Source organism: Xenopus laevis, chromosome 8L (assembly GCF_017654675.1).
Source record: "Xenopus laevis strain J_2021 chromosome 8L, Xenopus_laevis_v10.1, whole genome shotgun sequence".
Classification (NCBI taxonomy): Eukaryota; Metazoa; Chordata; class Amphibia; order Anura; family Pipidae; genus Xenopus; species Xenopus laevis.
The window spans coordinates 78,465,412-78,492,560 of record NC_054385.1 but is presented as its reverse complement, the minus strand read 5'-3'; the positions used below and the strand labels follow the sequence as shown (position 1 = coordinate 78,492,560).

Below are 27,149 nucleotides of genomic sequence, written 5' to 3'. Positions count from 1 at the left end.
TATGCCCAGTTTGCCCACACTTCATCAAAAGCAGATGATACAGGGATCATACCCGCTCATGATGTGTTTATACACAAATTAACCCGCTGACAGTCACAAAATATGAACATGTGACAAAAGCTGCAACCAACCTGTCCAGTAAGATTGCCTGAAAAACAGTCCATCATGTGATGAGTCAGAATCACGAGCCAGACTGCGGTTCTGTTATTGGGTGCGAGTGATTGGTTGGCTGAGCTGTCAGTCACTTGCTATCACGCCCTGTGCTGTAAAATACCAAAAGCCTGGTAAGAGGGCTCAGTGAGTTGCTGCCAGTAAGGCACTGGTTCTGTGGTCGGAAATCCCTTTGTTATCTGGGTTGAGAGATCGGGGAGATACAAAACCTCAGATTGCTATCAGGTAATATGTCTGGAACTCCCGACTGATATGATAATAGCAATGAACGTGACTTCTCTTCGGGTCAAGTTTATTTATGATATTCACACAAGTGTATTACAGTACAGGGAGATCTCTATAGCTGCCAGCCAGGGGATTAGTTTAGTGAATACAGTAATTATAATGTTCTTGCCAAGGATCAGTGTTACTGCAGCTGCAGATGTTTTTGTTACCCGTGTGCCAGAGCTGTCCTTCCAGTGACACCCGGCTTGGGCCTCTAGCTCTGTTCTATTAGTCACTTAGTGTCCTCGCTGAGAATCATGGGCTTTGTAGTTCATATGCATGTCTGTGTCTCTCTGTCTCCGGGTTTGTGCGAGATATTTATTTGCCAGTCGATGTCTGTGAGATTACAAAGCAGGGAACAGTTTATGTCATTGCTTTACCTGGTATAATAACAACATTTCTGTGTATTTCTGTAAATCCCATGGCTGCAGCATTAGGGGTTTACTTTGAGCATCACAGTCAGGGCTCAGTCATCCTCATACTTCCCAAGGGCAGCTTATGTGCTGGAAAAATTGCAGCTACTAGCCATTGCATTGCTTGCCTGGAACTGGCCAAAAATGTGGGGGCTGCTTGTGCTGATTCCCAGTTTGGTCTATGGTGAGCACTCCCTGGAATTTCAAGAGTTTTGTTTCTAAACCTTTTCCTGGAAAATGACCAGAAAGCTTGGGACTGCTCCAATATACAGTTTTATTTTGCTTACTAAAAAGAAATTCCTAATATACATTCATTCACTATGCAAAAACAGTCTTTGGGGAGAGGACCCATTTTAATTTAGTTTATCTGTATTTGTAGCTGTAAATTGGATCCAGGGAAATATCAATTATTAGCACATTATGTGTCTTAAAAATGTCTTAAAGTGTCTTAAAAATTGAAAGTATTTATATAAGTATATTATATTTTTGTACTATAAACACATACTGCAGAAAATAATACTCACCAGAAAGATCAAAGTAACTTAGAGCCAACAGGGATACACAACTAAATCTTCAGGCATAAACTGTGCCATAGAAAGTAGCATCCTCTTAAATTAAATCATACCGCTTCTCACATATCTTTGTAATCCAAGTCTTTGTAATCCAAGTCATAAAGTCAATAAAAAGCCAGTATTATTAACATTGTCTATGTAAACTAGAACATATTTGTATTTTGGAGCAATACAATATTTCATGGAGATTTAAGTAGCCTTGAAATCTTGCAGATTTCCACAATTATACACTTAAAAGTATAACATATCAGTAATGTAACTAAGTGGCGCTGGGCCCAGGTGCAATTGCACCTCCTGCTCCCCACTTATATGCAGCAAATTGTTTTAATTATTTTATCTATAGCTCAAATTGTCTATTCTGGTGAAAATGCTGGTTGATCAGATAAAGTGGGAAACCTACATTTGTTGATGAGCCTTACAGGGATGTGGTACCTTAGAACTGATAGAGCCACATACGCACCCACACATTCCTATTGGAGCGATTAGTTGTTCAGTGAGCTAGATCAGTAGAGGTTTATATTCATCTGTATGGTTGGCCACATTATACAACTGCAGAATATCCAAGCCTATTAATTGGATATAATACAGGTATGGGACCTGTTATGCAGATCTTTCCGTAATTTGGATCTTCATACCTTAAGTCTGCCAGAAAATTATGTAAACATTAAACCCAATAGGCTGGTTTTGCTTTAAATAAGGTTTAATTATATCTTAGTTTGGATCAAGTACAAGCTACTGTCTTATTATTACAGAGACAAAGGAAATAATTAAAAAAAATTGGATTACTTAGGTAAAGTGTAGTCTATGGGAGACAGCCTTTCTGTAATTCTGAGCTTTCTGGATAACTGGTTTCTGCATAACGGATTCCATACCTGCACTGACATGTGCCAAGCTGGTTAGCAAAGAGATGCACTGGTTAAGGACTGTGGTGTTTCATGGTGTCTGGTTGGACCAGGTCATTGGTTTGTCAGGTCTCTCAGCTGAAACTGTGAGCCTGTTGAACAATTTGCAGGCTAAAGGTGTGTTACACAAAACCCCTAGTTGTCAGAATAGGTGAGTCTTCCCCTTACCCCATCTGCTGTAACCAATTACAGTATACAGTGTATGGTGAGCTATGAGTTCCACTCCCAGTCATAAAACTCGGACAGAAACCAGATCACTGACAAACTTCCCAAGAGCTAGTAGCAAAATGATACAAATATTTCCTGCATCCAAAGCCAACCTCAGTGTCCATGTGACATATAATCTATACAATATCTTTGCAAACTGTTTCAGTATTACCTAATCTTTAAAGCAATACATCTCTGTTTAAAGGTCAAGTGTATCTGTTACAGTATGTAATGCCTGTGTGCTCAGGAGGTGAAGTCCAACTTAATCAAGCCCTTGTGTCTCAGTGTAGAGATGGATGTGAGTAGGGTTGCCACCTTTTTTGGAAAAAAATACCGGCCTTCCTATTTATTTATCTTCTTTCTCTATTAAAGGAATTGTTCAGTGTAAAAATAAAAACTGGTTAAATAGATAGGCTGTGCAAAATAAAAAATGTTTCTAATATAGTTAGTTAGCCAAAAATGTAATGTATAAAGGCTGGAGTGATTTGAAGTATAACATGTCAGTCAGAACACTACTTCCTGCTTTTCAGCTCTCTTGGTTTACACTGACTGGTTACCCTGGCTACCAGGCAGTAACCAATCAGAGACTTGAGGGGGGGGGGCACATGGGTCATATCTGTTGCTTTTGAATCTGAGCTGAATGCTGAGGATCAATTACAAACTCACTGAACAGAAATGTACCATGTGGCCCCCCTTCAAGTCGCTGACTAACTCAGAGTTATAGAGCTGAAAAGCAGGAAGTTGGATTCTGGCTGTTTTATTAGACATCTGTTCACTCCAGCCTTTATATATTATATTTTGGCAAACTAACTATATTAGAAACATTTTTTATTTTGCACATCCTATCTATTTATCCAGTTTTTATTTTCACACTGAACTATTCCTTTAATAACATTGGGATCAACCATCATTTTTACCGGCAAGGTGGCAACCCTAAATGTGAGCGATCCAGTTCTACTGACTGGCATCTTTTCCCTAAAGCTAGCCAGAAATATGGGTCTGTAATTCCATGGAGTTTGTTTAGGGGGCTCCCTGACAAGTATTTTTGATGATGATGCTGATTGCTGTCACACCACAGTTAACTTGCCTAAACAGATAACTTAGATCCACATCATGATTCCAGTATGGGGTCAGAGACCAAACCAGAACTAGATGGTAGCATAGTACCACAGTAGGACTGATTGGTTGGTTTAGTGCACTAAAGCCGTCCATTGTTTATGGCTGGATATTGCACACCATTTAAAAACTGGTTCCTGTGGTTCTGGAATGTGAAATAAAAGTCCTTATACCATCATGACCCAGTAAACTTCCATCTATACCAGGGGAGAGTCAGCTGTAGTCACTGCTATTATGCTTCCTTACTGCACAGAAATACATATCTTCTCCAGTAATTGTGTTGCAACACACGGTGTACAAAACATTTGCCTTTGAGCAAATGTACCCAGTTTTATTTATAAAGCACTGCTACTATGGTTACATTTCCCTGTGTTACCGGTGGATTTTCAGGGTGTGGTGAATGCTACGCAATTGGAGCTACGGTTCAGGTGGATGGGGGGGGGGGGGTTTCAGATCACTTCTGAACCATTACAAGTTACTTAATATATTCTGCCAGCTTCGTATTACAGGTATGGTATCCGTTATTCAGAAACCCATTATCCAGAAAGTTCAGAATTATGGAAAGGCCATCTCCCATAGACTCCATTTTATTCAAATAATCCAAATTTTAAAAATGATTCATTTTTTCTACGTAATAATAAAACAGTACCTTGTTCTTGATCCAAACTTAGATGTTATTAATTCTTATTGGAACCAAAACCAGCCTATTGGGCTTATTTAATTTTTACATGATTTTCTAGTAAGGTATGAAGATCCAAATTACAGAAAGATCTGTTATCTGGAAAACCCCAGGCCCTGAGCATTCTGGATAACAGGTCCCATACCTGTATTGTTATGTTATCATATGCATAATATTGGTACATGTAGCAGTGCATAGGCATGTGGGTGTTAGAACTGGAATGAGGAAAAACCTATTGCTATCTGATCAGTAGTTTCCCGTGTCATGTGCTACAGAGAATTAAGGAAATCATTTCCTGCTGTGTCATCTGTTTACAAGAACAAGCAATCCAGCACTTTTGTAAGAGAATGGGAAGGCTGAAATGTGTTTATGGAAGTCTCACATTAACCAAAAGTTAGACCTGACATCCTCTGAACTGACACCTGCCCATGGGCTTGAATAAAAACGTCTAAACTTTAAAATTCTAAGGTTTTGTAAGACATGACACTGGCCTATCAAGTCATGTCATGGGAGTAGCTCAGAGATCTGTGCTAGAATTGAGGGTGTGTCCTAACTATACTGGAGTTCATGGTGATCTTTAAGCTAAATAGAACAAATAACCTGTTGTCCTTATACTATTGTTAAACGATAGCAAGGCTTATGATAAATGGTTCATTTTGTATTTCAACTGCAACTAAAGGGCTGCAAACAGTGACACAAAAGTGTTAAAATGTCACTCTCCTGCTCTATTGTCACTATCTTGCCCTATTACCTACTAGCCCCCACTCTTCCTACCAAAAACTACTGATTTGTGGGACTTCTCTGTATGTTGTGCCATTGGCTGTTGCCCCTTAAAATCTGGCCTTCATTCTAGAAGAAACCAAAAATAGAAATTGCTTTTACAATATAATAACTGAGTTCTTATTCTTATCTTGGTTTTTACTGTACAGTTCTGATATAATAAGGTTAATACCAAATATATTAGAAAGCTATGTTGAAGTCGTGACACTGATTATATATTTGAAAGGATACCAGCTTATTCCACTTATCACTGACCAGTCAGGTGTTACAAGTAATAATATCCCTACCTCACTTGGTAAATCATTTACTTCCAATACTGTAACACATAAGTTAACGCAGCTCAGCCTTTTTTTTATCAGTTTGGACTCACTGTGCCGCAGGGAAGCACAGTGAGTACAAACCCAATGTGGACTGGAAAGCTTAAAAGATCCATCACAGGGGAATATTAGTGTGTAAGAACCCTGTAAAAGTGTGAGAGTATTGTGGCTTATTTTTGTCAGAAAGAAGATGGGGAAGTTATTCATTTTTTAGGAAATAGTGCAAGCATGAAAATAGCATTTTCAGAACGTCAGTAAATGTTCTTGGTTACAAGCCATTACATTACTTTACACTGCATGGCTTCACTGTAAATGCTAAAGTAGCAATTCCCCATGTGTTTAGACTGCATGTATTATTCACAAGAGTAATTTGAAAATATCCTAGAACTGAGAATGCTACAACCATTACATAAAGGTCCCTAAATTCACAATTATTACTACTTAATTATTTTATTTATATAGAACCTATATGGTGCAATCTAGAGCCCCTATTACATGTCACATTACACGTCCTTATGAGCTAATTAACTTAACCTTATTGGTTTTGGAGTCTGGGAGGACACTAGCATACCCAGCATAAATTGATGCACAAACAAACTTACAATTCCTTGCAGATAATGTTATGGTTGGAATTGAATTTAGAATCCCAGTACTGCAATGCGGCAGTAATTACTACTGAGCCACCATTCTACTTCTAACTCTTGTCTTTCTTTTTACAGGTTGCTGGGATAGATAAAAAAATGTTTCTACATCTGGCAGCACTGGTAAGCTTCGTTTTAGGAGCCTCATCTGTGCCATTCAGCAACCCAGAGGATACAGGAAAGCACTGGGTGGTCCTTGTTGCAGGTTCCAATGGCTGGTACAACTACCGACATCAGGTAATATTAAATTCATTATACGTAGGTTTATTCATGGTTTCACACGGGCTATCAATTGCAGAAAACCATAGATATTGAGTTAGCTTATGGTCAGGTTACAGATATGCAGAAATGCCATTGTAACAGTCACCATATTGTATTTGGGAGGCGTATCTAGTACAAGGAATAAGCATTCACTAAACTGACCCTCAGGTCTTTCTGTGGGATCTTCATTATCCTTACCTATGACATTACAGTATTACCAGTTTACTTGAGGCAATAGAAATTATTTTGTGTAAACAGTAAAATTAGGGAAGCAACTTCAACAGTTCTCTATAAGTTGGTTCTCTGGGCCCCCAAGATAAAAGCTGTCTTTACTTATCAGAAAATGCACTCTCATGCAAGCTGTGGAAAAAGAGACATTAAAAGGAATTATATTTTGCTTTATCACACAACATGAAGTAACATTTGAGTTAAAAATGGCCCTGCCTAGATATTTTTCCTGTAAAATGGAAACTATAGCCATGGACAATTACAAGAGGTCATCTGCACTCATCTGATTCATTAAGAATGCTATTGCTTCATTATACATTTTTATTGCTTCATTATACATTTTACAAAGGGACTAAGTTTTACCTGCAACTTACTAGCTGCTTTCAAAGTTAAACTCCCAAACTTGGCTGCCCTTTTATTAGACACCAGTGGGATCACCTGATTATAGCTGGGAAGAGTGGGAGATACAACATGGAACTGGTCACTGCTCCTGTATAACTATAACAAACAAGGGAAAGTTGTGCTCACCACTAATTTTTAAAAACCATTAGGCGGAGGGGCAATGAGGTTGTGACCACAAAATACATATAGACAAATACAAGAGTCCTCTGCACTCAACCCATTATCAATATATTTAAGACATTGAGACATTTTGTGCATACAGCTACAAAAATATACTAAAGCCATCGACATTTCAGATCTCTCTAAAAATATATCATACAAAACAGTCCATATTATTATCATTATTATTATTAACACATGTACAGACAACATGTTCTTAAGTAATGTACAATAGTAGGGACTGCAGTGGGAAATATCTATCATGATTACAGTAAGTACATGTATTCCATGTATTTTTTTTTACCACAAATAGCCACTTTATTTATGCCACAAAGTGGCAGCGTTGGTAAATTTAGTGCTGACGTGGCACTGATTCTGTGGCTTTGTCTGATTACTGGAGCATAGTGTGGTATATTAGAGCTCAAAGAGTAATTAAGCTGAACCATAAGAGGCCTTTCATGCCAAAGTGAAGTGCTTTTACTGGCTTTTTACTTATAATCATTTAAATGTCACAATGTGTTTGATCAGCCAGAAGATTTTGTAATTCAGATCCTGAAGAGAGGCTCTCAGAAGTGTCACTTAGCAAATGTGGAATTTGCCTGCTAGTAAGATCCAACATGACTTACCGGTCTGTGTATTCTTCTCTCTGCATGAAGAAAATGCATTTATTAAGTTTAATTATTCTTATAGTATGGATAGAATTTTATGTCCTAGAATTTTGTGCATTTCTCACTACCGGTAGCCTGTGACACTGGAATGCTGAATGGTAGTTAAAGGAAAACTATACCCCCAAAATGAATACTTAAGCAACAGATAGTTTGTATCAAATTGAATGACATATTAAAGAATCGTACCAAACTGGAATATATATTTACATAAATATTGCCCTTTTACATCTCTTGCCTTGAACCTCCATTTCGTGACTCTATCTGTGCTGCCTCAGAGATCACCTGACCAGAAATACTACAACACTAACTGTAACAGGAAGAAGTGAGGAAGCAAAAGGCAGAACTCTGTCTGTTAATTGGCTCATGTGACCTTACATGTGGTTTGTATGTGTGTACAATGAATCTTACGATCTCAGGGGGCGGCCCTTATTTTTTAAAATGGCAATTTTCTATTTATGATTACCCAATGGCACATACTACTAAAAAAGTATATTATTATTTTAATGGTTCATTTACATGAAGCAGGGTTTTACATATGAGCTGTTTTACACAGTATCTTTTAATAGAGACCTACATTGTTCGGGGGGTATAGTTTTCCTTTAAAGGGAGCACATCCAGTAAGCAGCCAAGATATTATAATAGATTTGGACAATGTCACAGTGAGAATTCAGCCATGAAGGATAAGATAATAGTCACATGCTGTCTGAACAATTGATCAACCTGTGGTATTTTTAAGTGTCTTTTCCCCTTTTTTATGGGTTTGGCCCAGAAACTAAAGACAAGCTGGTTGTGCTTTAGTAGGATGTGGTCATATCCCTGACTTATTTGAGTCATTTCAAGCCTTGCAGGAAGTGCTTAGAGCATCAGAAATAATTCAGATGATTTTGGACGATGTGTGTCGCATGGGAAATATCTTGTGATTCTTGTAGTTCTCTTTCTTAACTACAACATCAGCAAATTTAGATACACTGAGATGGTCTATGTAGAATTACTAGTGTTTACTAATGTTTCTCCTGCATCCATCACAAACCAACACTCACCCAGATCTTGTAGTAAATATATCAGCTGATATTAATGTATCTACTGGAAATGTCTGCAAGCTAATAGTATCTTTCATTCTCAGGCAGATGTGTGCCATGCCTATCAAATAGTCAAGAAGAATGGCATCCCTGATGAGCAGATTGTCGTCATGATGTATGATGATATTGCCAATAATGATGAGTAAGTATCAATGGCTGAGGCAACAATACTACATGGGCAAGAATAGATTTGCAGACTCTGTGAAGTTGACATATACATTATTTACTGGGAGGTAGCGGCCAGCAGTGCAAGTCTATTATTTTGTAAAAGTGCTGCCTAGTGCAAATTAATGCCCAACCTTTCTGTGTCATGTGCTTTTTGGACTTTGTACCTGTATTAATCACTTTTAGTTGTGTGCAAGGTGAGATGAGAGTGCCTTGGTGGGGGTGGGGGGACAAAAGAAATATCCTTGTATAGATTTGCAGATAAAACAATGATGTCAGTAGATTCCCTCTATAACACCTATTCTTCTTACCTTCAGAAATCCTACCAAAGGAGTCATTATCAACAGGCCCAATGGTACTGACGTTTATGCTGGAGTCCTGAAGGATTATATTGGAGATGTAAGTCTTAACTATATCCAACTAATTAGTTCACACTTATAATTTCTATCAGTTTACAAATTTTTAAGTTATTTCCTTTGCATTAAGCTTTCCTATTTTGATCACTATTCATTTAAGTGGACATGGTGTCTGAATGCTGCAGTGATATAGGACTAGAGTCTTAGACCAAAAGCATGACAGCACAGCTGCTTCTTAACGGAAAGGAATAAGTTACTATCACATGAGTATGCAAACACAAAAGTGACTGTAACTTTCTAAAAATGTAAAAAAATCAAATGTTGCCTTCTGATCTCTGCATACTGCATTCTGTTTCCTGTTTGATGATGTGTCCCTATAAAAGTTGCAACATCTTCTTTTAAGATGAATGCAGAGATTTTGTACAACTATGGGACCTGTTATCCAGAATGCTTGGGACCTGGGGTTTTCCGGATAATGGGTCTTTCCGTAATTTGGATCTCCATACCTTAAGTCTACTAAAAAATAATTAAAACATTAAATAAATCCAATAGGCTAGATTTGCTTGCAATAAGGATTAATTATATCATAGTTGGGATCAAGTACAAGGTACTGGTGTATTATTAAGAGAGAAACAAAACCATTTTAAAAAAAATGAATTATTTGATTAAAATGGAGTCTATGGTAGATGGCCTTCCCATAATTTGGCGATTTCTGCATAGTGGGTTTCCAGATAAAGGATCCCATACCCGTATAGCTATTTGAAATCGTTATAAGTGCTTAATAATAAGCTTCAATTCTTATGTACTTGAAAAACTCTCAGTAACAGAAGGTATGGGACAGTATTAAATATGGGTTTGTATAAATAGAACTGAATCATGTTATCAGGTAAAGGTAGGACAGTGTAAGATTAGAACCAATTGTGTGCTTTTCTGGAGCATTCTTTCATCACTGGTGATATCATGAGTAATATTCTGTAATGAAATCTTATTTGCATGTATATTTGTATAAACACTAGTAACTTCAAAAAGGTCAAAATATATTTTTTTACATTTAAAACTTGTATCTGTTAATTTAGCAACTTTTCATTCATTTGGTGTTACTGTTCCTTTAAACAAATGGTCTCTCTTTTCTATTCTAACTATCTTGTGCTTTTCCTAAGCCAATCTTTTTTCATTGTTTATTTTGGCCCTAGGATGTCAACCCTAAAAATTTTCTGGCTGTTCTGAGTGGTGATTCTGAAGCCGTCAAGGGGAAAGGATCGGGGAAAGTAATCCGCAGGTTAGTTCCTATGATTATTCATATGGAAACTCAAATGGGGAGTTGTGGCTTCCAATTTTCTGCCAGTGTGTAGGTGTTAATTGTTTTGTAGTTTGCTTTCTCAGTAGGGAAACTTTATGTGTGCGTGTGTCTGGTGGCAATATGATTTGGTGCATATAAACCACCTGCATTGTAAACCACAGTAAATGTATTTTTGTTGATGGACATTTCCATTTGTCTTCTTTCAGTGGCCCCAATGATCACGTGTTTGTATACTTTACAGACCACGGAGCACCAGGCATGCTGGCCTTTCCTAGTGATGATGTAAGTATAACCCCTCTAGCCTTAAAGGGATACTGTCATGGGAAAAAAAAATTTTTTCAAAATGAATCAGTTAATAGTGCTGCTCCAGCAGAATTCTGCACTGAAATCCATTTCTCAAAAGAGCAAACAGATTTTTTTATATTCAATTTTGAAATCTGACATGGGGCTAGACATTTTGTCAATTTCCCAGCTGCCCCAAGTCATGTGACTTGTGCTCTGATAAACTTCAATCACTCTTTACTGCTGTACTGCAAGTTGGAGTGATATCACCCCCTCCCTTTCCCCCCCCAGCAGCCTAATAACAGAACAATGGGAAGGTAACCAGATAGCAGCTCCCTAACACAAGATAACAGCTGCCTGGTAGATCTAAGAACAACACTCAATAGTAAAAACCCATGTCCCACTGGGACACATTCAGTTACATTGAGAAGGAAAAACAGCAGCCTGCCAAAAACCATTTCTCTCCTGAAGTGCAGGCACAAGTCACATGACATGGGGCAGCTGGGAAATTGACAAAATGTCTAGCCCCATGTCAGATTTCAAAATTGAATATAAAAAAATCTGTTTGCTCTTTTGAGAAATGGATTTCAGTGCAGAATTCTGCTGGAGCAGCACTATTAACTGATTCATTTTGAAAAAAATTTTTTTTCCCATGACAGTATCCCTTTAAGGTTACTCTGGCTGGGTTATTTTATTTCTATTGGGGATTTTACAGAAATTACTAAATCAAGCATGCATAAAAATGATTTTGACATATACAGGGGCACAATTTCTCTTCCCAAGGCCCCCTGGCAAAAATATTTCTGGGCCACCCTCTACCACTTTTAGTATTTGTACTTGCAGTACTCACATCAACTGCTAGTGCCCCACTGGAATCTTTTTCCCTTACTGTTGGGTGCATAAGAAAGTAATACAAGTGTCCAAAATGGCTTTCTCTATAGTGTTAAAGTTGCTTAATAGCTGGAGAGCCATAACCTATCGTAAACGTATTTTGTTCATAAAAAAGTTGCTGGTAAAAGCAGAGCATAAGTAATGTTTTTCTGTTATGTGTAATAATGTGTTTAATACTCAAATCTGAGCTTCCTGATTTCACCTATGCTTGTTTCTATACCGTTCAGGCTCATATGACACAGACACTGACTCTACAATCTAGGAAGGGCGTGTTTTTCTAGAAAACAAGTTATTATACGTATCTTGGGTTTTCCTGGCTTGAAGAACACTGTGTCTGTGTGTCTATTTGTATATACAAAAGGTGTTGCAATCTTTTTAAAAAAATACAGAATATATATTCATCAAGCTCTCGTAGAAGAATGAAATGTTCCAAACACTTTTTGAAAGTGTGGCCCTACTGTTTCTGCGTCTCTAATGGATTTCTGTCCTTACTTACAGCTGCATGTCATGGAACTGAATAAGACCATACAGCATATGTATGAGAACAAGAAGTACAAAAAGGTAACGAACTTCAAAAAGTTTTGACTGATTGAATTTAGACCAGCTACAAAGACTTTATAAAACACTTATGTAAAATTTGATAGTGTTCATAAATAGAGATATTTATTTTTAAATCATTTTCGGTCCACGGAATCCGATAAAGCTGCTTTTAATAAGAATTTTTTAACCTATAATTACACATATATTATACTAGAGAAATACATATTTAGTTCAGGCCAAATAATACAGATTTTGTAACAATTGGTTGATTTCTAATTCAAGTGTGCATCATTTGACCAGCCCCCCCCTGCCCCCGCCCCCACCCATGACTGATTTTGGAAAGATAGACCCTGGTGGGATAGCACCACCTGTTCGGTGCATATATTTTCCAGTTGGCTATCATGTAAGTACTTGGAATGCACAAAACCAACACAACAGGTCAAATCAACACAAGGAGCTTCCCCGGCATTTCTTGTGTCATTATGAATATGAAGACACAGGAAAATGGAAAGCAGAAACTGGTAGCTTTTGATAGGAGAGTGCCAATGCCTCTCAGACAGTACTCGTAAAAGACCAGGGTTTGCCATGATAATAAATATCTTAGAGTAGCCTGATACTGGGGCAAGTGCTGTAGGGCTGTGCTAATGAGGCAGAAACAGAATGATTAATAAAGTGATCTGTTGTATTCGTTTTATTTGCTTCTTGCTTCAGATGGTGTTTTACATTGAGGCCTGTGAGTCTGGCTCCATGATGAACCACCTGCCCAATAATATTAATGGTAAGTGAGGAACTCTTACAGTAAGCAGATGGGACTTTATTCCTGGAACTTTATAATAAGTACCTCCTGGAAAGTACATAGAGAGAAAAAAAAATACATGTGAAATGTTAACTCCAGCTGTAAAACTAAGAGAAAATGCAGAAATGAAACAAAGCCTATGTCATAAGACAGATAAATAATGCTACTGTCTGCAGAGATTCAGCTTGTGATAGTCAGTGGTTAAATGATTTGTTTATTAGTCATGAACCCACCTGTCTCTGTTGTGAAAGAGACTGTTCTGCTTTATTAACACTGAGTTTCATCTCACCAGTTTTCGGGGAAAAATATTGATACCCTTTTGCTGATAAAGTATTTAAAGAAACATGATTGCAAGACCTCATCTACCCCTGTGAGCAGGGGAATTATCTCTGTTAGGGTTGAGCAGACTATAATGAGCCTTGCTCCTGGCACTATAGGTGACTTGACTACAAGACTTTTTGCCAGTCAACAAAGTAAATAATAATTGAAATGATAAATGACTATCCACACTCTGCTATAAATACTGTCCAACAAGTCTGCCTTGGAATTGTTGCTCACGGGTTACAGATTATATTAGACCGGAAACCCCAGAGATTTTTGCTCAGTTGTCTGTGATGTATGTAGGGGCATATTAACCTTCCAGATAAGATATTAAAGCAATTGCTGGGTATCAGTATTGGGGCACAATATGAACATGCTTCTAGGTGAGATGGCACGGAAATGGTAAGGAAATTCCTTTTATGGAGATGTGAAGGGAAATTTTTTATAATAATTTCCTAATGATTTAGTATAAGTAAGGGGAGAAGTGCTAGCTTTCTCCTGTTACACATATTAAAGGAGACTTATACCTCATATCTTTTGCAATTGATTTTTTTTAATGCCATTATATTAGAATATTTGCAATGAAGGTGTAACCAGAGTTTCATCCGGGCAAAAGCTGATTTTACTGTAGCAGATGATTCACTGCTTTGTTCTCTCTCTCCACACACATTGATTAATAGAACTGAGCAAGAAAGCATCAGGAGATGTTTCTTGCTTCAGTAAAATAAGCATTTGCCAGAGCAGTAGGGGGGCTACAACTACACCTTCATATCAGCATGAGGAGCACTCTGAGCATTTTACACTGTTATGCAGGAGGGTGTGTGTTCTCAATAAGCCTATACCTGTTGCTATTTGTTAATTGGAGAACTTTGACCTCTGGTTCTATTCATACAGTATACGCAACCACAGCTGCCAACCCCCAGGAGTCCTCCTATGCTTGTTACTATGACGACAAACGTGACACTTACCTGGGAGATCTATACAGTGTTAGCTGGATGGAAGACTCTGATATGGTGAGTTTAGATGAGGGTCATTTATGAGCGCACACACACAGTGCTCATTTGGGAAGCAATTGCACCCCCTACCTGCTGTGCTCTACAATGTGCTGAGTAACGCAGTCAGAACTGTATAAGGGAAGGAAGCCACAGGTCTCTGTACCCCAAACAGCGCAGATTGCACTTTGAATACTGCATAGGGCAATGTAAATAAGCCCTTGTGTTTCCTATTTTCTTATGCAAACGAACTTCCATTTTCAGCCTGTGGCACTGAACTTGTATAGAGGATAGGGCTTGACCCAGAGAAGTTGTTTTGTGCTGCTGACAAAGAGAGTGCCCCCCTCAACCCAAAAACATTGATCGTAGTAGTTTCACTAGCAATATAAATGGGGTAAGCGCCCCAGTCAAAAATATTGTATGTGATCTCTATCTCTACCACCAAAAGAACCAGAATACGTGTGATAGCAAGAATGACTCTTGGATTTGGTGCACACTGACTGTTGAATATGCCCAGTTTACAGTGCTGGGAGTTTCTTGGACAAAAAATAGTAATTTGGCAGGTTGTGTTAGTAAGCCACAACTGTAGAGAAACAGGCTGCCTATCTCTGGGCATTCGCTGTATTTAGTTTGACGGCTATGTTCAGCATGTTTTACGCATAAACAACTAAACCAATTTTGGATCTAAAATATTGCATTAGGTTTATTGCATTGTTTAGGTAACCCAGTCATCTGCTTTATTTGCAGGAGGACTTGGCCAAAGAAACACTACACAAACAGTTTGTTCTGGTGAAGCAGCACACGAACACTAGCCATGTCATGCAGTATGGAAACAGGGTGAGTTCTCTTCTGTACATTCTCTCTTTTGTCTGTCTTCGGAAATACACTATCTAGGACCTTGTAATAACATCCATTTCATTAAAATGCCATATTTGTACTTGCATAACTAGATTGTGTATTCTTACAGCTTATTTCACTTGGAAGGATAACTATCTCCTTTGGTTTTGCCATTGTTTGCGGTTCATAAATTTAAGTTAGACAGACAGATTCCCTTAAAGCACTTTACATCTGAATTTAACAATTTTTTTGGTTGCAATGCAATTCTTTTGTTGAATGCAAATTTCTGTTTGGGATGCTACAAATAATTTGCTGTTCTTTAGGAGGCAGAACTATTCTTGGGGAAATAAATATCCATTTTGGTTATTTTCTAACTTTTGTATGGAATAAAAATGTCACCTGGATTTTTGTTGTAAAGCTATTATGCAAAATCATAATAATGCAGATAGTTAAAGTGAAACCAACATATTTAAAAATGCAAACTGCTGTTCAAGTAAAGGGGGAAGGAGAGCCTTGTAATCCCCCCACCTCCTTACAGGCAGTGTAGTGTGAAATCTGAACTGCCTGTTGTTCTAAAAATCCTAAAAATAAATGTAGAAAAATGTAAGCCCCGGTTTGTCATTGCTTGTTCTCCCTCCAAACAAGTTTACTATTGGAGCATGCACACTGGCCAGGTTGCTCTTGCTGTACATGCTCCAGTTTTCACCCTTTCAACCTTTAAAAGAGAACTAAAGCTTAAAAAGAGAACTAAAGCTTAACTACAATATAGGCTAGAATTGCTGTACATTATGTTTTGGCTTCTGTACCAGCCGAAGGCAACCACAGCCATTTAGCAGGGAAGCTCTGTGCTTCCAAAGATACCCCAGTAGCTCACCATCTTCTTTTCTGATGATCGACTGCACTTGCTCTTTGCTGCTGTCACTTACTGAGCTTAGGGACCGACTCAAAATATACATGACACATAATATAAATGTCACAATATAAGGCTGATTAGTAATTAATACAGGTAATTACAACATGGGAGCACAGAAACCACTGCAACTAGCATCAGAATTTAATAATCAACCTTGTAGCATAAGCTTATAATACAGGCCAACCTCATTTTCTGCTTGATAATTTGCGATAACCCTTAAAGGAGAATTTATCCCCCTCACTGTGATAAGTTCCCACTGCCCCCCCCCCCTGCACAGTCTTACCCCTGAATTGCAGACACTCTTGAAGATGGTGACCCCCTGTGGCAGGTTTGAAGTCCTGGATCATTGCTGCTATTGAGAAGCTGAAACTTTACGCTAATGCAATAGGTTCAGTATATAAAATGGCATTTTTAGCCATGTGAATTTTTAGGGTAAAGTTCTCCTTTAAAATAACCCCCCTGCTATGTTTTCATAGATGGGTGGGCTCTGCAAACTATAACCTTCCCAGACATAAATGTGAATAAACACCATAGAAGTGTCTCATGATGTTATATTGTCTCTCCCCCAGACAATATCACAGATGAAAGTGAATCAGTTCCAGGGCAATGTAAAGATCACTTCCACACCTGTGTATCTAGAGCCTGTAAAACATATGGACTTGACTCCCAGCCCTGATGTACCTCTAGCAATCCTAAAAAGAAAACTGATGGCCACAAATGACATTCTGCAAGCCAGAGCTATTGTGAGAGAGATCAAAGCACACCAAGAGGTAAGAACAAGTCATTTCCAAAGGCTTGTGTTTCATTTTTTTATTGTCCGGGGAAAGGGGAGTTGGTATAGTACTGTTCTATCTTAGCATACTAGGTGCTATAATATACTTTACTCAGCTAGTGCCCTTTCACAATATATTCACAATATTCTTTGTATTTCAGGCAAAACAACTGATAAAAGAGTCTATGAGGAAAATTGTAAACATGGTGACAGAATCGGATGAGCTCACAGAAGAAATACTGACTGACCAGGTTATCATTAATGACATGCAGTGTTATCGGGATGCAGCCGAACACTTCAAAAGACAGTGCTTTAACTGGCACAATCCTCTGGTAAGGAATTCATAATGGATGAAGAGATGCACCTACTAAAGCAATAGTGGAATTCGCAAATTATAAGATACACCTTGTGGTTAACTATCACTAGTACATGGCATGAAAAGGGATCTTTAGGGCTCTTACTCATGAGCGTTTTTACCTGCGCTCCCCTGCGTTCCGTTTCTCGGCGTTTAGCCGCAGGGGAGCGCAGGAATAGACGCATTTCATTATTTCAAATGGGGCTGTACTCAAACAGGCGCCGAATGCAGGAAAAATGCAGCATGTTGCGTCTCAACCTGCGTTCGGCGCCTACACGCGCCTGTTTGAGTACAGCCCCATTTGAAATAATGAAATGCGTCTATTCCTGCGCTCCCCTGCGGCTAAACGCCGAGAAACGGAACGCAGGGGAGCGCAGGTAAAAACGCTCATGAGTAAGAGCCCTTACAATTAGTGGGATGATATTGTGGAATTCTCTCTCTCCAAAGTGGTTTTATTGGCAAATACATTAGATAGCTTCAAGAAAAGGTTAGATGGCGGTTTATCTTTGGAGAAAATACATGGTTACTATAGTTACCTTACATACTGCCATCTTGGGAGTCAGATTTTTTTTCCCACCTCTGTTGCAAAATGATGTTGGAATGTGCATTGTATTCTGCAGCAGGTAGCACATCTGCTTTACTGGGACAAAGGATAAGTTAGTTAGGCTCTTTTTATCAACACTGGGCAGATTTCACCGCTGCTGTAACCCATACCAACCATTCAAATGTTTGCTTAATTGTTGTACCTGTAGCTGGGTGAAGAATTGCTAATTGGCTAGTATGGGTTACTACCCAGGTGCAAACTTGACTGGTGTTCATAAATGTGTCCCACTTTTGCAAGTGCTTCAATAAAAGGTCTGCTCACCCTAACCATAAATGAACAACACTTAGGGACTGATTTATCAAGAGTCGAAGTGAAAATTCAAATTTAAAAATTTGAATTCTCGATTTTATTTTAGTGGAATTAATAGGGAATAGTTAAAATTCGATTCGAGGTTTTAAAAAAAAATTGAATTTCAAAATGTATCATGTACTGGCCCTTTAAGAATTCTAATTCGACTAATTGCCACCTTAAACCTGCCGAATTGCTGTTTTAGCCTATGGGGGACGTCCTGGAATCAATTTGGAGTTGTTTGGAGACATCCTGAAAATCTAATTTCTTTTTTTTGTGAAACAACTCGAATCAAGTTCAATTTGAGTTTGCAGGTCGATCCCATCCACTCTAATTTGAAAAATTCAACTTTTTTGAAAAATTTCAATTGCTTCTTTTTTAAGAATTTCAGGTTCATGCAAACAGCTATGAACTTGAAATTCGACCCTTGATAAATCTGCCCCTTAATAGTGAACAAACTCACAGGGCAGCGGCAGGAGGCTGTTTTGGGAACATTGTAGTCCAAAAAACATGGTGATTGAAACTACCCCTATTTGTATGTTTTTTCAGTTAAATATTTCCCCTTAATTCTCTATTTCTTGTTGCTATCTATCAAATGAACAGATCAGAGAACACACGGAGGTGCTTGCAGTGTTTTTACTTCCAGTCTTAGCATGAGCATCATTATGTACATCTGAACCTAATGCTGTCATGTAACTCCATTTGTTTTGTGCTTGTGTCATTACAGTATGAATATGCTCTGAGAAACCTCTATGCTCTGGTCAATCTGTGTGAGTCTGGATATCCCATAGAAAGGTAATCGTCTGTGTAAAGTTATGTAGGATGCATATACAAGGCTCATAACTTAAAGGAACAGTAACATCAAAAAAATGAGTGTTTTAAAGTAATAAAATTATAATGCAGAGTTGCCCTGCACTGGTAAAACTGCTGTGTTTGCTTCAGAAACACTACTATAATTTATATAAATAAGCTGCTGTGTAGCAATGGGGACAGCCATTCAAAGGAAAAAAGGCTCAGGTTACACAGCAGATAAACTCTGTAGAACATAATGGTGTTATCTGTTATCCACTATTTAACCTGTGCCATATAGCCTTTTTTTCATTTCTGCCATTGCTACACAGACCTATGATCTTCAAAGACTTTATAATATCTGCTTAGGTTGCCTGCTCATATTTTATTAATCCAGCACTCGAATATATTTCATTATTGTGCAGGCTTAACCATTGCTCTGCCCATAAGCAGTGAGATTCATTAAGTGCACATATACCAATTCCAACACACCTTATTCCTTGAATCAGTGGATGGGCGAAGCTTTGATACATGCAGCACTGCTTGTTTGTAAATTGTTTTAATTGGGGTGCTTAATAAATATTGCCTTTTTATATTTGTTGATTTCTCTTATGTAATTATTTCTATTACTATAGTATTTGGGCTCATGGACTGGGGGTTGAGTCCCAATTTCTTGTATATATAATCGCAGGTAGTTGTTACCTGCGATTTCTCCTTCACTTCTGTTTTCTGTAAAACATCCGAAACGTCACATGCGTTTAGTCGCATTGCGACTTATCGAGTCCACGTGCACCATGAAGTCCTACCCTAAGTAAACATGGGTTCATAGTATGGTATTCAAAGAGACCATTGCTTTTCTTCATTTATACACTTGCCTTAGCGAATTTCCCTCAAACAGGCAATACCCAGCACCCTTAGCTTCCAGTGCAACATGGGACACATTTACCTTACCTTAGCAATGGTATTAGTGCGATACATTCTTTGTCACATATCTATAACCATATTTCCTATTTTTCTTTAGAGTCCACAAGGCAATGGAAAAAGTGTGTAACAGTTGGAACTGAATTTACTTGTCTGCAAAAATCAACTTACCAAGGAAAGAAGAGACAATCTGAGGATGACCTAACCACTAAACTGCATCTGCTGCCACCAACCCACTCTATGCAACCTGACAGATCTGCCTTAGCCCTGCTTTTATAGGGTCACCTCAGACTCTCTTTAAGATTCAGAGCATCGATCAAAACTACAAATGACACTACCACTAATTCTACTATCCTAGGACTGAGAATAATATATCAACAGTAACAATATAAGTATGGGAGACAGACGAATGAGAGAGAGATCAAAGAACAAAGACACAACCCAAAGATCAAACTTAATGTTTCAAAGCTGGGGAAAAAAAGCCATTCTCCTGCTTCACTGGTAAAACAGACATGCTGATAATTAGAACTCTCCATGCTTCACTGATCATTTAGTTCATAGAGTTACCAAAAAGCTGCAATTATAACTTCCAGTAGTTATCACTGTTCTTGGGCGATGGGACATCAAGTTTTAGTTTGTAACATGATTTTAGCTTTTTTTTTTTCCTTTTTTTGTTACATTTTAGTATGTTTTTTAATCAGTTTGTTTATCGCTGCTTTCCATACTGTTTGTTCATTAAGAAACCACAATGTGAAATGACTGTCCCTAGTCTCTACTGCATACTGTTGCAGATACCCAGCATTATCTTCTGCAGGCACTGGGTGCCACTAAAAATCAATTTCACTTCATTCAGATAAATGTCATGGGGTTGGGGGATAAGCAGATGGAATAGAATATTATGGTGAAAATGCTGAACAAATGATTGATTCATATTATTGCAAACAATGCACAGTGTGAACCCTTTTAAAATTAAAATGTATAGGAAGGAATTAAATATTTTATGATGACCAAAAGCTTCTAGTCTGTCAATTATTTTTATTATTTTATTAAATTGCCCTGTGTGCTCATACATTAATGGACACGTTTGTAAAGGGGTGTAACATGTTTTACTTGTAAATGGTAGGAAAATAAATAGCGTAGTTATAAAGCTTTGTAGTTGAAATTATACATACTGTAGATGCATACAATCATTACACAGCTTTATAAATACGCCCCTTAATGTTTACTTGGCTAGCTTCTTTTAATTGGAATCTATTTACAATAAATAGTCTCAAGTTAGCCAACATCTACTAACCCAAAGCATATTGAAACTAGTTCAGTATCCCTTAGAAAGCAGCTGGGAGGTACCGATTTCTTGGACTAGTAAAGTAAAACAGGCTACTCACGCACTGCCAGCCTACATGTACTGGTTGAAGAAGTTGGACACCAGGTTAATTTATCTCGTCATTTGCCATTCACACAAATGGCCAAATCAGGTGGCTTAACAGGATTGTGAGAAGAGTCCAATCGAAATCTTCTCATTTGGATCCCAAGATGGTCATGTCAGCCAGTTTGCAGCAAATGTTATCAGCTTCAATTATCCTTTTGTACCCAGCTTCAGAATAATGAAAGCAAAAATCAGATTCCTTACTCTGCATTACTTTTCTGAGCAATGTTCAGTAAAAGTATTATTACTATCTAAGCCTTTGTGTTTGTTTAAGGGACTGCCTCTGTAAATCTTTAAATCTATGAATCCTGTGTGAGAATGACTTCTATAAGAAAGAGGCCCTTTAAGTTTGAATCTCCTACATAGCTCCAGACCAGAATTTTTTTCTAGTGGAATCCCAGTGATGATTTTTCTGACTCTGCGTTTCTTAGGGGATAAAGTCCTTATAGTTTAGGAGACTTGACATCTCAGCAAATGAATCATTTATGCATTCCAGGCATTCTTGGTATAGGAAAGTGTCAGTACAATTTTAAAAACAGATCCTTATTTTAATTACCCCACCTTTTCACATGCTGCTCCAGCACTAAGCATTTACCCATTATGTCTGGTTGGGCTAGACAAAAGCAGTATCACCAGCTAGATACAGTTAGGTCCATAAATCTTTGGACAGAGACAACTTTTTTCTAATTTTGGTTCTGCTCAGATGCAGTTGAACTGCAGACTTTCAACTTTAATTCAGTGGGTTGAACAAAAAGATTGCATAAAAATGTGAAGAACAAAAGCCTTATTTTTTTTCACTCAAAACATGGCTTTATTGACATATGTATAAGTCTTGGTACATACATTACCGGATTGTTACATAAACATTTCAATGTCATACATTTGAATCTGTTTGCATGTCAACATCAACATTTATTAACTCTATATCTTGTCTTGAACTATGATAAGCTTTATCCCTTGATTTCTCAGAAGGATTTGTTTGCGTATAGCCATTATTTATGTGGGGTAGGGAAAAATGGGGGGGGGGGGTGATTATGAACTTATTGTGAAACCAGGACACAAACCATTGCGGTATCGAAAGAGCTTTCTGCTTAATCCTATATTGAGAATGCATTCATGTGTATCCACTTTCTGCCTGTTCCTTTACTTGCTCTGTTACATTTCCTTTTACCTCAGTCTATTGCTGTGGGATTGTCTTTTTTTTTTTTTTTTTTGTCTCTTAGCCCTTGGTTTTTTGATCATAAAATAAAGTCCATTGTTTCCATTTTGGATTGTCACTGAAGGGATGGTTTGTAGCTTTCCAGGCAGCTTTTTGATAGTGTAGATTGGAGTTTATCTCCGCTAGTAGTTGTTCGTATGATGGAGCTCCTTTTTGTTTCCATAGTCTTGCTATCAATCTTCTCGCTGCTATAAAGATATGTATTAGAATCATCTCTGATAGCTTATCTCCTATATCCGTGTCAATTCCCAGGAGAGCCATCGCTGGTGATCTTATAAGTGTTATGTTTAGGGCTTCCTGGATTGTTTGATAAACCATGGTCCAAAAGTTTTGTATAATATTGCAGCTCCACCATATATGCATCATTGAACCCTTGTTATTACACTCTCTCCAACATAGCATACTGGTGCCTGGGTACATCTGAGAAAGTTTTTCTGGTGTGTAGTACCACCTATGTAAGATTTTGTAATAGTTTTCTATGTGGTCTGCGCAGCTGGTATATGATTTCAATCTTTTGATGGCTCCCCACCAGTCTTCTGGTGCAAATGTCTGTTGGAAGTCTTTCTCCCATTTTAATATTGCGGGGAACTTTCCCTGTTGCGATCCCGTGGATATTAGTTTGTAACATCTTGCGATGCCTTTGGGTGCATCTGGTCTTTTATTACACCAAATTTCTAAGGTTGTCCTTTCCCTAGTATGGAGGTTTGGGAACTTTGAAAGTAGGTGTCTAATCTGCAGGTATTTGTAAAAGTCTGATTTATGAATGTTGTACTCTCTTTGCAGGTGTTCAAAGGTTTTCAGCTGATACCCATCATATAAGTCCTTAAGTGTGGACATTCCTCTGGTGGTCCATGACTTCAGGTTGATTTCTGTATGTAGTTCCATCATTCTTATTGGAGCGTTGAGTGATGGGAACGGTATTTTCCCCTCAGGTCCTGCACACTCTGCCCAGCACTGCAGGCCCGCCCGTACTATGTCTATTCCTTCAGCCGCCTTTTCTGGTGTTTGTGACCATAAAACTTGTGTTAAGGAGTGGGGAGCCACACAGTCCTGTTCCAGTTCTAGCCACCTTTTGGATTGTGGGCGTAGATGCCATGCACATGTTTGGGCTAGAATGTTGGCTTTTTAGTATCTTTCTATGTCTGGGGTTGCCAGTCCCCCCTTGTCATTAGGTCGAGTCATAAGGTGTTGTGCTATTCTGGGTTTTCTGTGTTCCCATATAAAGCACGTGATAATTTTCTGTATGCCCTGGAAAAAGGATTTTGGGACCAGTATTGGCACCGTTCTTAATGTGTATAGGATTATGGGGAGGACCATCATCTTCACAATCGCTAAGCGTCCAAACCAAGAGACCATGCTGATCTTCCAAGTTTCTATTATTTGTCTAATTTTGGCAAGTAGGCCCAGGTAGTTTGCCTTATAAAGCTGTTCTGGTGTTTTTGTGAGGAATATTCCAAGATATTTCAGTTGATTCTGTTTCCAATCAAATTTGTATATGTTTTGCAGCGTCTGTTGTATGTTGTCTGTTACGTTGATGCACATGGCTTGGGTTTTGCTCACGTTTATCTTATAGAAGGACACTCTCCCAAACCATTCTAGAATATCTTGTAGTGCTTTTGTTCCTTTCTCTGGGTTGGTAATTGCTATGATAACATCATCTGCATATAGTCCTATCTTGTGTATTCTCTGACCCACTTTCACTCCCTCTATTTCCTGTGCGTCCCTTATGGTTTGTGCCATGGTTTCCATTATTAAGTTGAAAACTAAGGGAGACATGGGGCACCCTTGGCGCGTACCATTAGTAAGCTTAAACCTATCTGAGAGGAATCCTCCCATTTTTATTCGTGCTGTGGGTTTAGAGTATAGTGCAAGTATAGCCGTTAAACCCCAACCTTCTATACCGTAGGCTTTAAGAGTTTGTTCCAGAAAGCCATGGTGTACCCTATCAAAGGCTTTCTCCACGTCCAAGGATAGCACCAGAGTAGGGATTTTCTTTCTTTTAATTATCTGTATAAGATCAATGAAACGTCTGGTGCCATCCAAGGACTGTCTACCCTTCACAAAGCCCACCTGATCTAGGTCAATGATATCACTGAGTAGCTCTTGGAGTCTAGAGGCCAGGATATTAGCATATATTTTGACATCCAAGTTTAGCAGGGAAATTGGCCTATAGTTGGCACATTGTCTAGGGTCTTTCCCTTCTTTATGAATTAGGGAGATATGTGCTTCTAACATTTCTGCTGGGAATTGTTGTTGCTCTGCCGCATAGTTGTATAATTGTGTTAGATGTGGGGTGAGCAGGTCTATGTATGTCTTATAGTAAATGGCCGTGTAGCCGTCTGGGCCTGGTGCTTTGTGAGGTTTCAGGCGTTTAATGGCCTTGCCCACCTCCTCTTCTGTAATCTGCTCATTTAAGATTGCTTTTTGGTTTTCTGATAATTTTGGCAAATTAGCCTGGGCAAGAAATTCCTCAATACCTTTTTTTGATGGTTGTGGGGTGTTGGAGTCCCTATTGAGGTTATACAATTTCTGATAGAATCTGGCAAAACAATCTGCTATTTGTTTTGGGTTATATAATATTTGGTTTTGTTCATCTTGGAGAGATTGTATCTGTGATCTAATCCTGATGTTTTTAATTTGCTTTGCTAGTAGGTCTCCTACTTTATTTCTCTTGTAGTAATATCTTATTTTTAATTTTCTAAGGCCTATTTCCATTTTCTGCAGGTCTAAGTGATGTAATTCTTCTTTTATTTCTGTTATTTGCTTAGTAACTTTCTTTGAAGGGGAGTTTTTATTTACTTCTTGTAGTTTTAGTAGTTGTTGTTCTAAATTGTTTTTTTTGGCTGTTTGTTGTTTCTTAATTCTGGAGGCCATTTGTATGTATAGACCTCTGATCGTGGCTTTATGTGCCTGCCAGTTGATAAAAGGTGAGGTCTGTGAAGCTATATTAGTTTCAAAAAAGGATTCTATTGCTAACTGGATGTGTGTTTTGTTGAGCTGTGGTGTCAATAGAGCCTCATTGAGGCGCCATAACGAGAATGTTTTTGGCTGTTGGGAGTTTTTGATTGTTATGGAAATCGGGGCATGGTCGGAACATGTTATGGGCCCTATGTCTGTCTTTGTAATCCTTTGCAGGGTATACTGGTCTACTAAGAAGAAATCTATTCTGGAGTACATTAAGTGTACATGGGAAAAATATGTAAAATCTTTCTGTTTTGGGAACTCTACCCTCCAAGGGTCTAGGTATGAATGGGTTGCTATTAATTTGGCCAGTGGGGTCCCAAATTTAGTATTTTTTTTAATTTTATTGCTAGCGGTTTTACTCCTTTGTAAGTCTAGCTCCAAATTTTGAACTACATTGAAATCCCCCGCTATGACAGTACATCCTGTTTTTATCTCCTCTACCTTACGTAGCACTGTGGAGATAAATTTATATTGCCCTCTGTTCGGGGCATATATATTCACAAATGTATAGTATTCACCTCTTATTAAACCCACTACAATGAGGTATCCGCCCTGGGGGTCGCGCCACTGGTTCTGTAGCTCAAAACCAGTGTGGTTGCTAAATAATAAGGCTACTCCCCTTTTCTTTTCTTGGGCTGAGGCCGTGTATACCTGTTGATATCTTTTGTTACCAAAAGAGGGCTGGGCATCGCGATCAAAGTGGGTTTCCTGTACCCATATTACATCTCCTCTGTCTCGTTGTGCCTCATGTAAAATTTTTGATCTTTTAAAAGGGGAGTTTAAGCCTTTAGCATTTATCGATATGAATTTAAGCGCCATCTTTTATAGCAAAGTTGCATTGTCGACCATAGGCGGGACCCCCGGGGCTTACATCTATGCATCCTGTACCAATGGCAGAGCATATTGTTCGGGAATACACATACATACATTCCTTTTTATTATACCGCATGTTCCTGGAAATAAAACTGGGGTTAAAGTAATATTGGGCAGTACGCCAACTATATACATGCATGGGGAAAATCTGTTTCCTCATCTTTCCCAAATGTATGGGAATTTACTGTGATACTGCACGTAAAAAGAAAAAGAACTTTGTAAATAGTCTCGAGTTTTGGCAGCCAGTTTCACAGAATTGTGGGGGGGTGTAGAACTGGTGTGAGTAAAGAACAAAGAGTCAAATGAAAAAAGATCTTATGATCTCAAAGGGAGAGCGTCTCTACAGGGCTCCGGTCCAGGCCCGACTGGCCTCATGTAACTCAGAGTTGCAGAAAATTATTATCGATTATATGAGCATAAAATAAACAGGTTATACTTAGACTGTCTCGAGTCATGGTGAATTCCTCGCGCGGGGCCTTGGTGTCATCCATTCCGTTTCCATTCTGTGTCTTTTCTTTACCGGCGTAGTGGGGTGATGATGTTCCAGCAGAATGCCCCAGGTTGCTAACACTTTCCGACTATCTTCTGGTGTGTGGAGAATTGCTGTGGCTCCATTTCTGGAGACAATTAGCTTTGTGGGAAATCCCCACTTGTAGAGGATTTTATTTTCCCTTAGTGCTGCAGTG

The 27,149-nt window shown here is 38.4% G+C and overlaps 1 protein-coding gene across 1 annotated transcript; it reads left to right on the top strand.

The window, feature by feature from the left end:
• Positions 1–296: 296 nt before the first annotated feature.
• Positions 297–20,994, top strand: lgmn.L (legumain L homeolog). The gene is given in 14 exon segments (NM_001086442.2): positions 297–396; positions 6,141–6,299; positions 8,904–9,001; positions 9,342–9,423; positions 10,574–10,659; positions 10,887–10,962; positions 12,352–12,414; positions 13,105–13,171; positions 14,405–14,523; positions 15,250–15,339; positions 16,822–17,022; positions 17,186–17,356; positions 18,999–19,066; positions 20,082–20,994. Coding segments are annotated over 13 exon segments (1,302 nt in total). The 5' UTR covers positions 297–396; positions 6,141–6,161; the 3' UTR covers positions 20,125–20,994.
• The last annotated feature ends 6,155 nt before the right edge of the window (positions 20,995–27,149 follow it).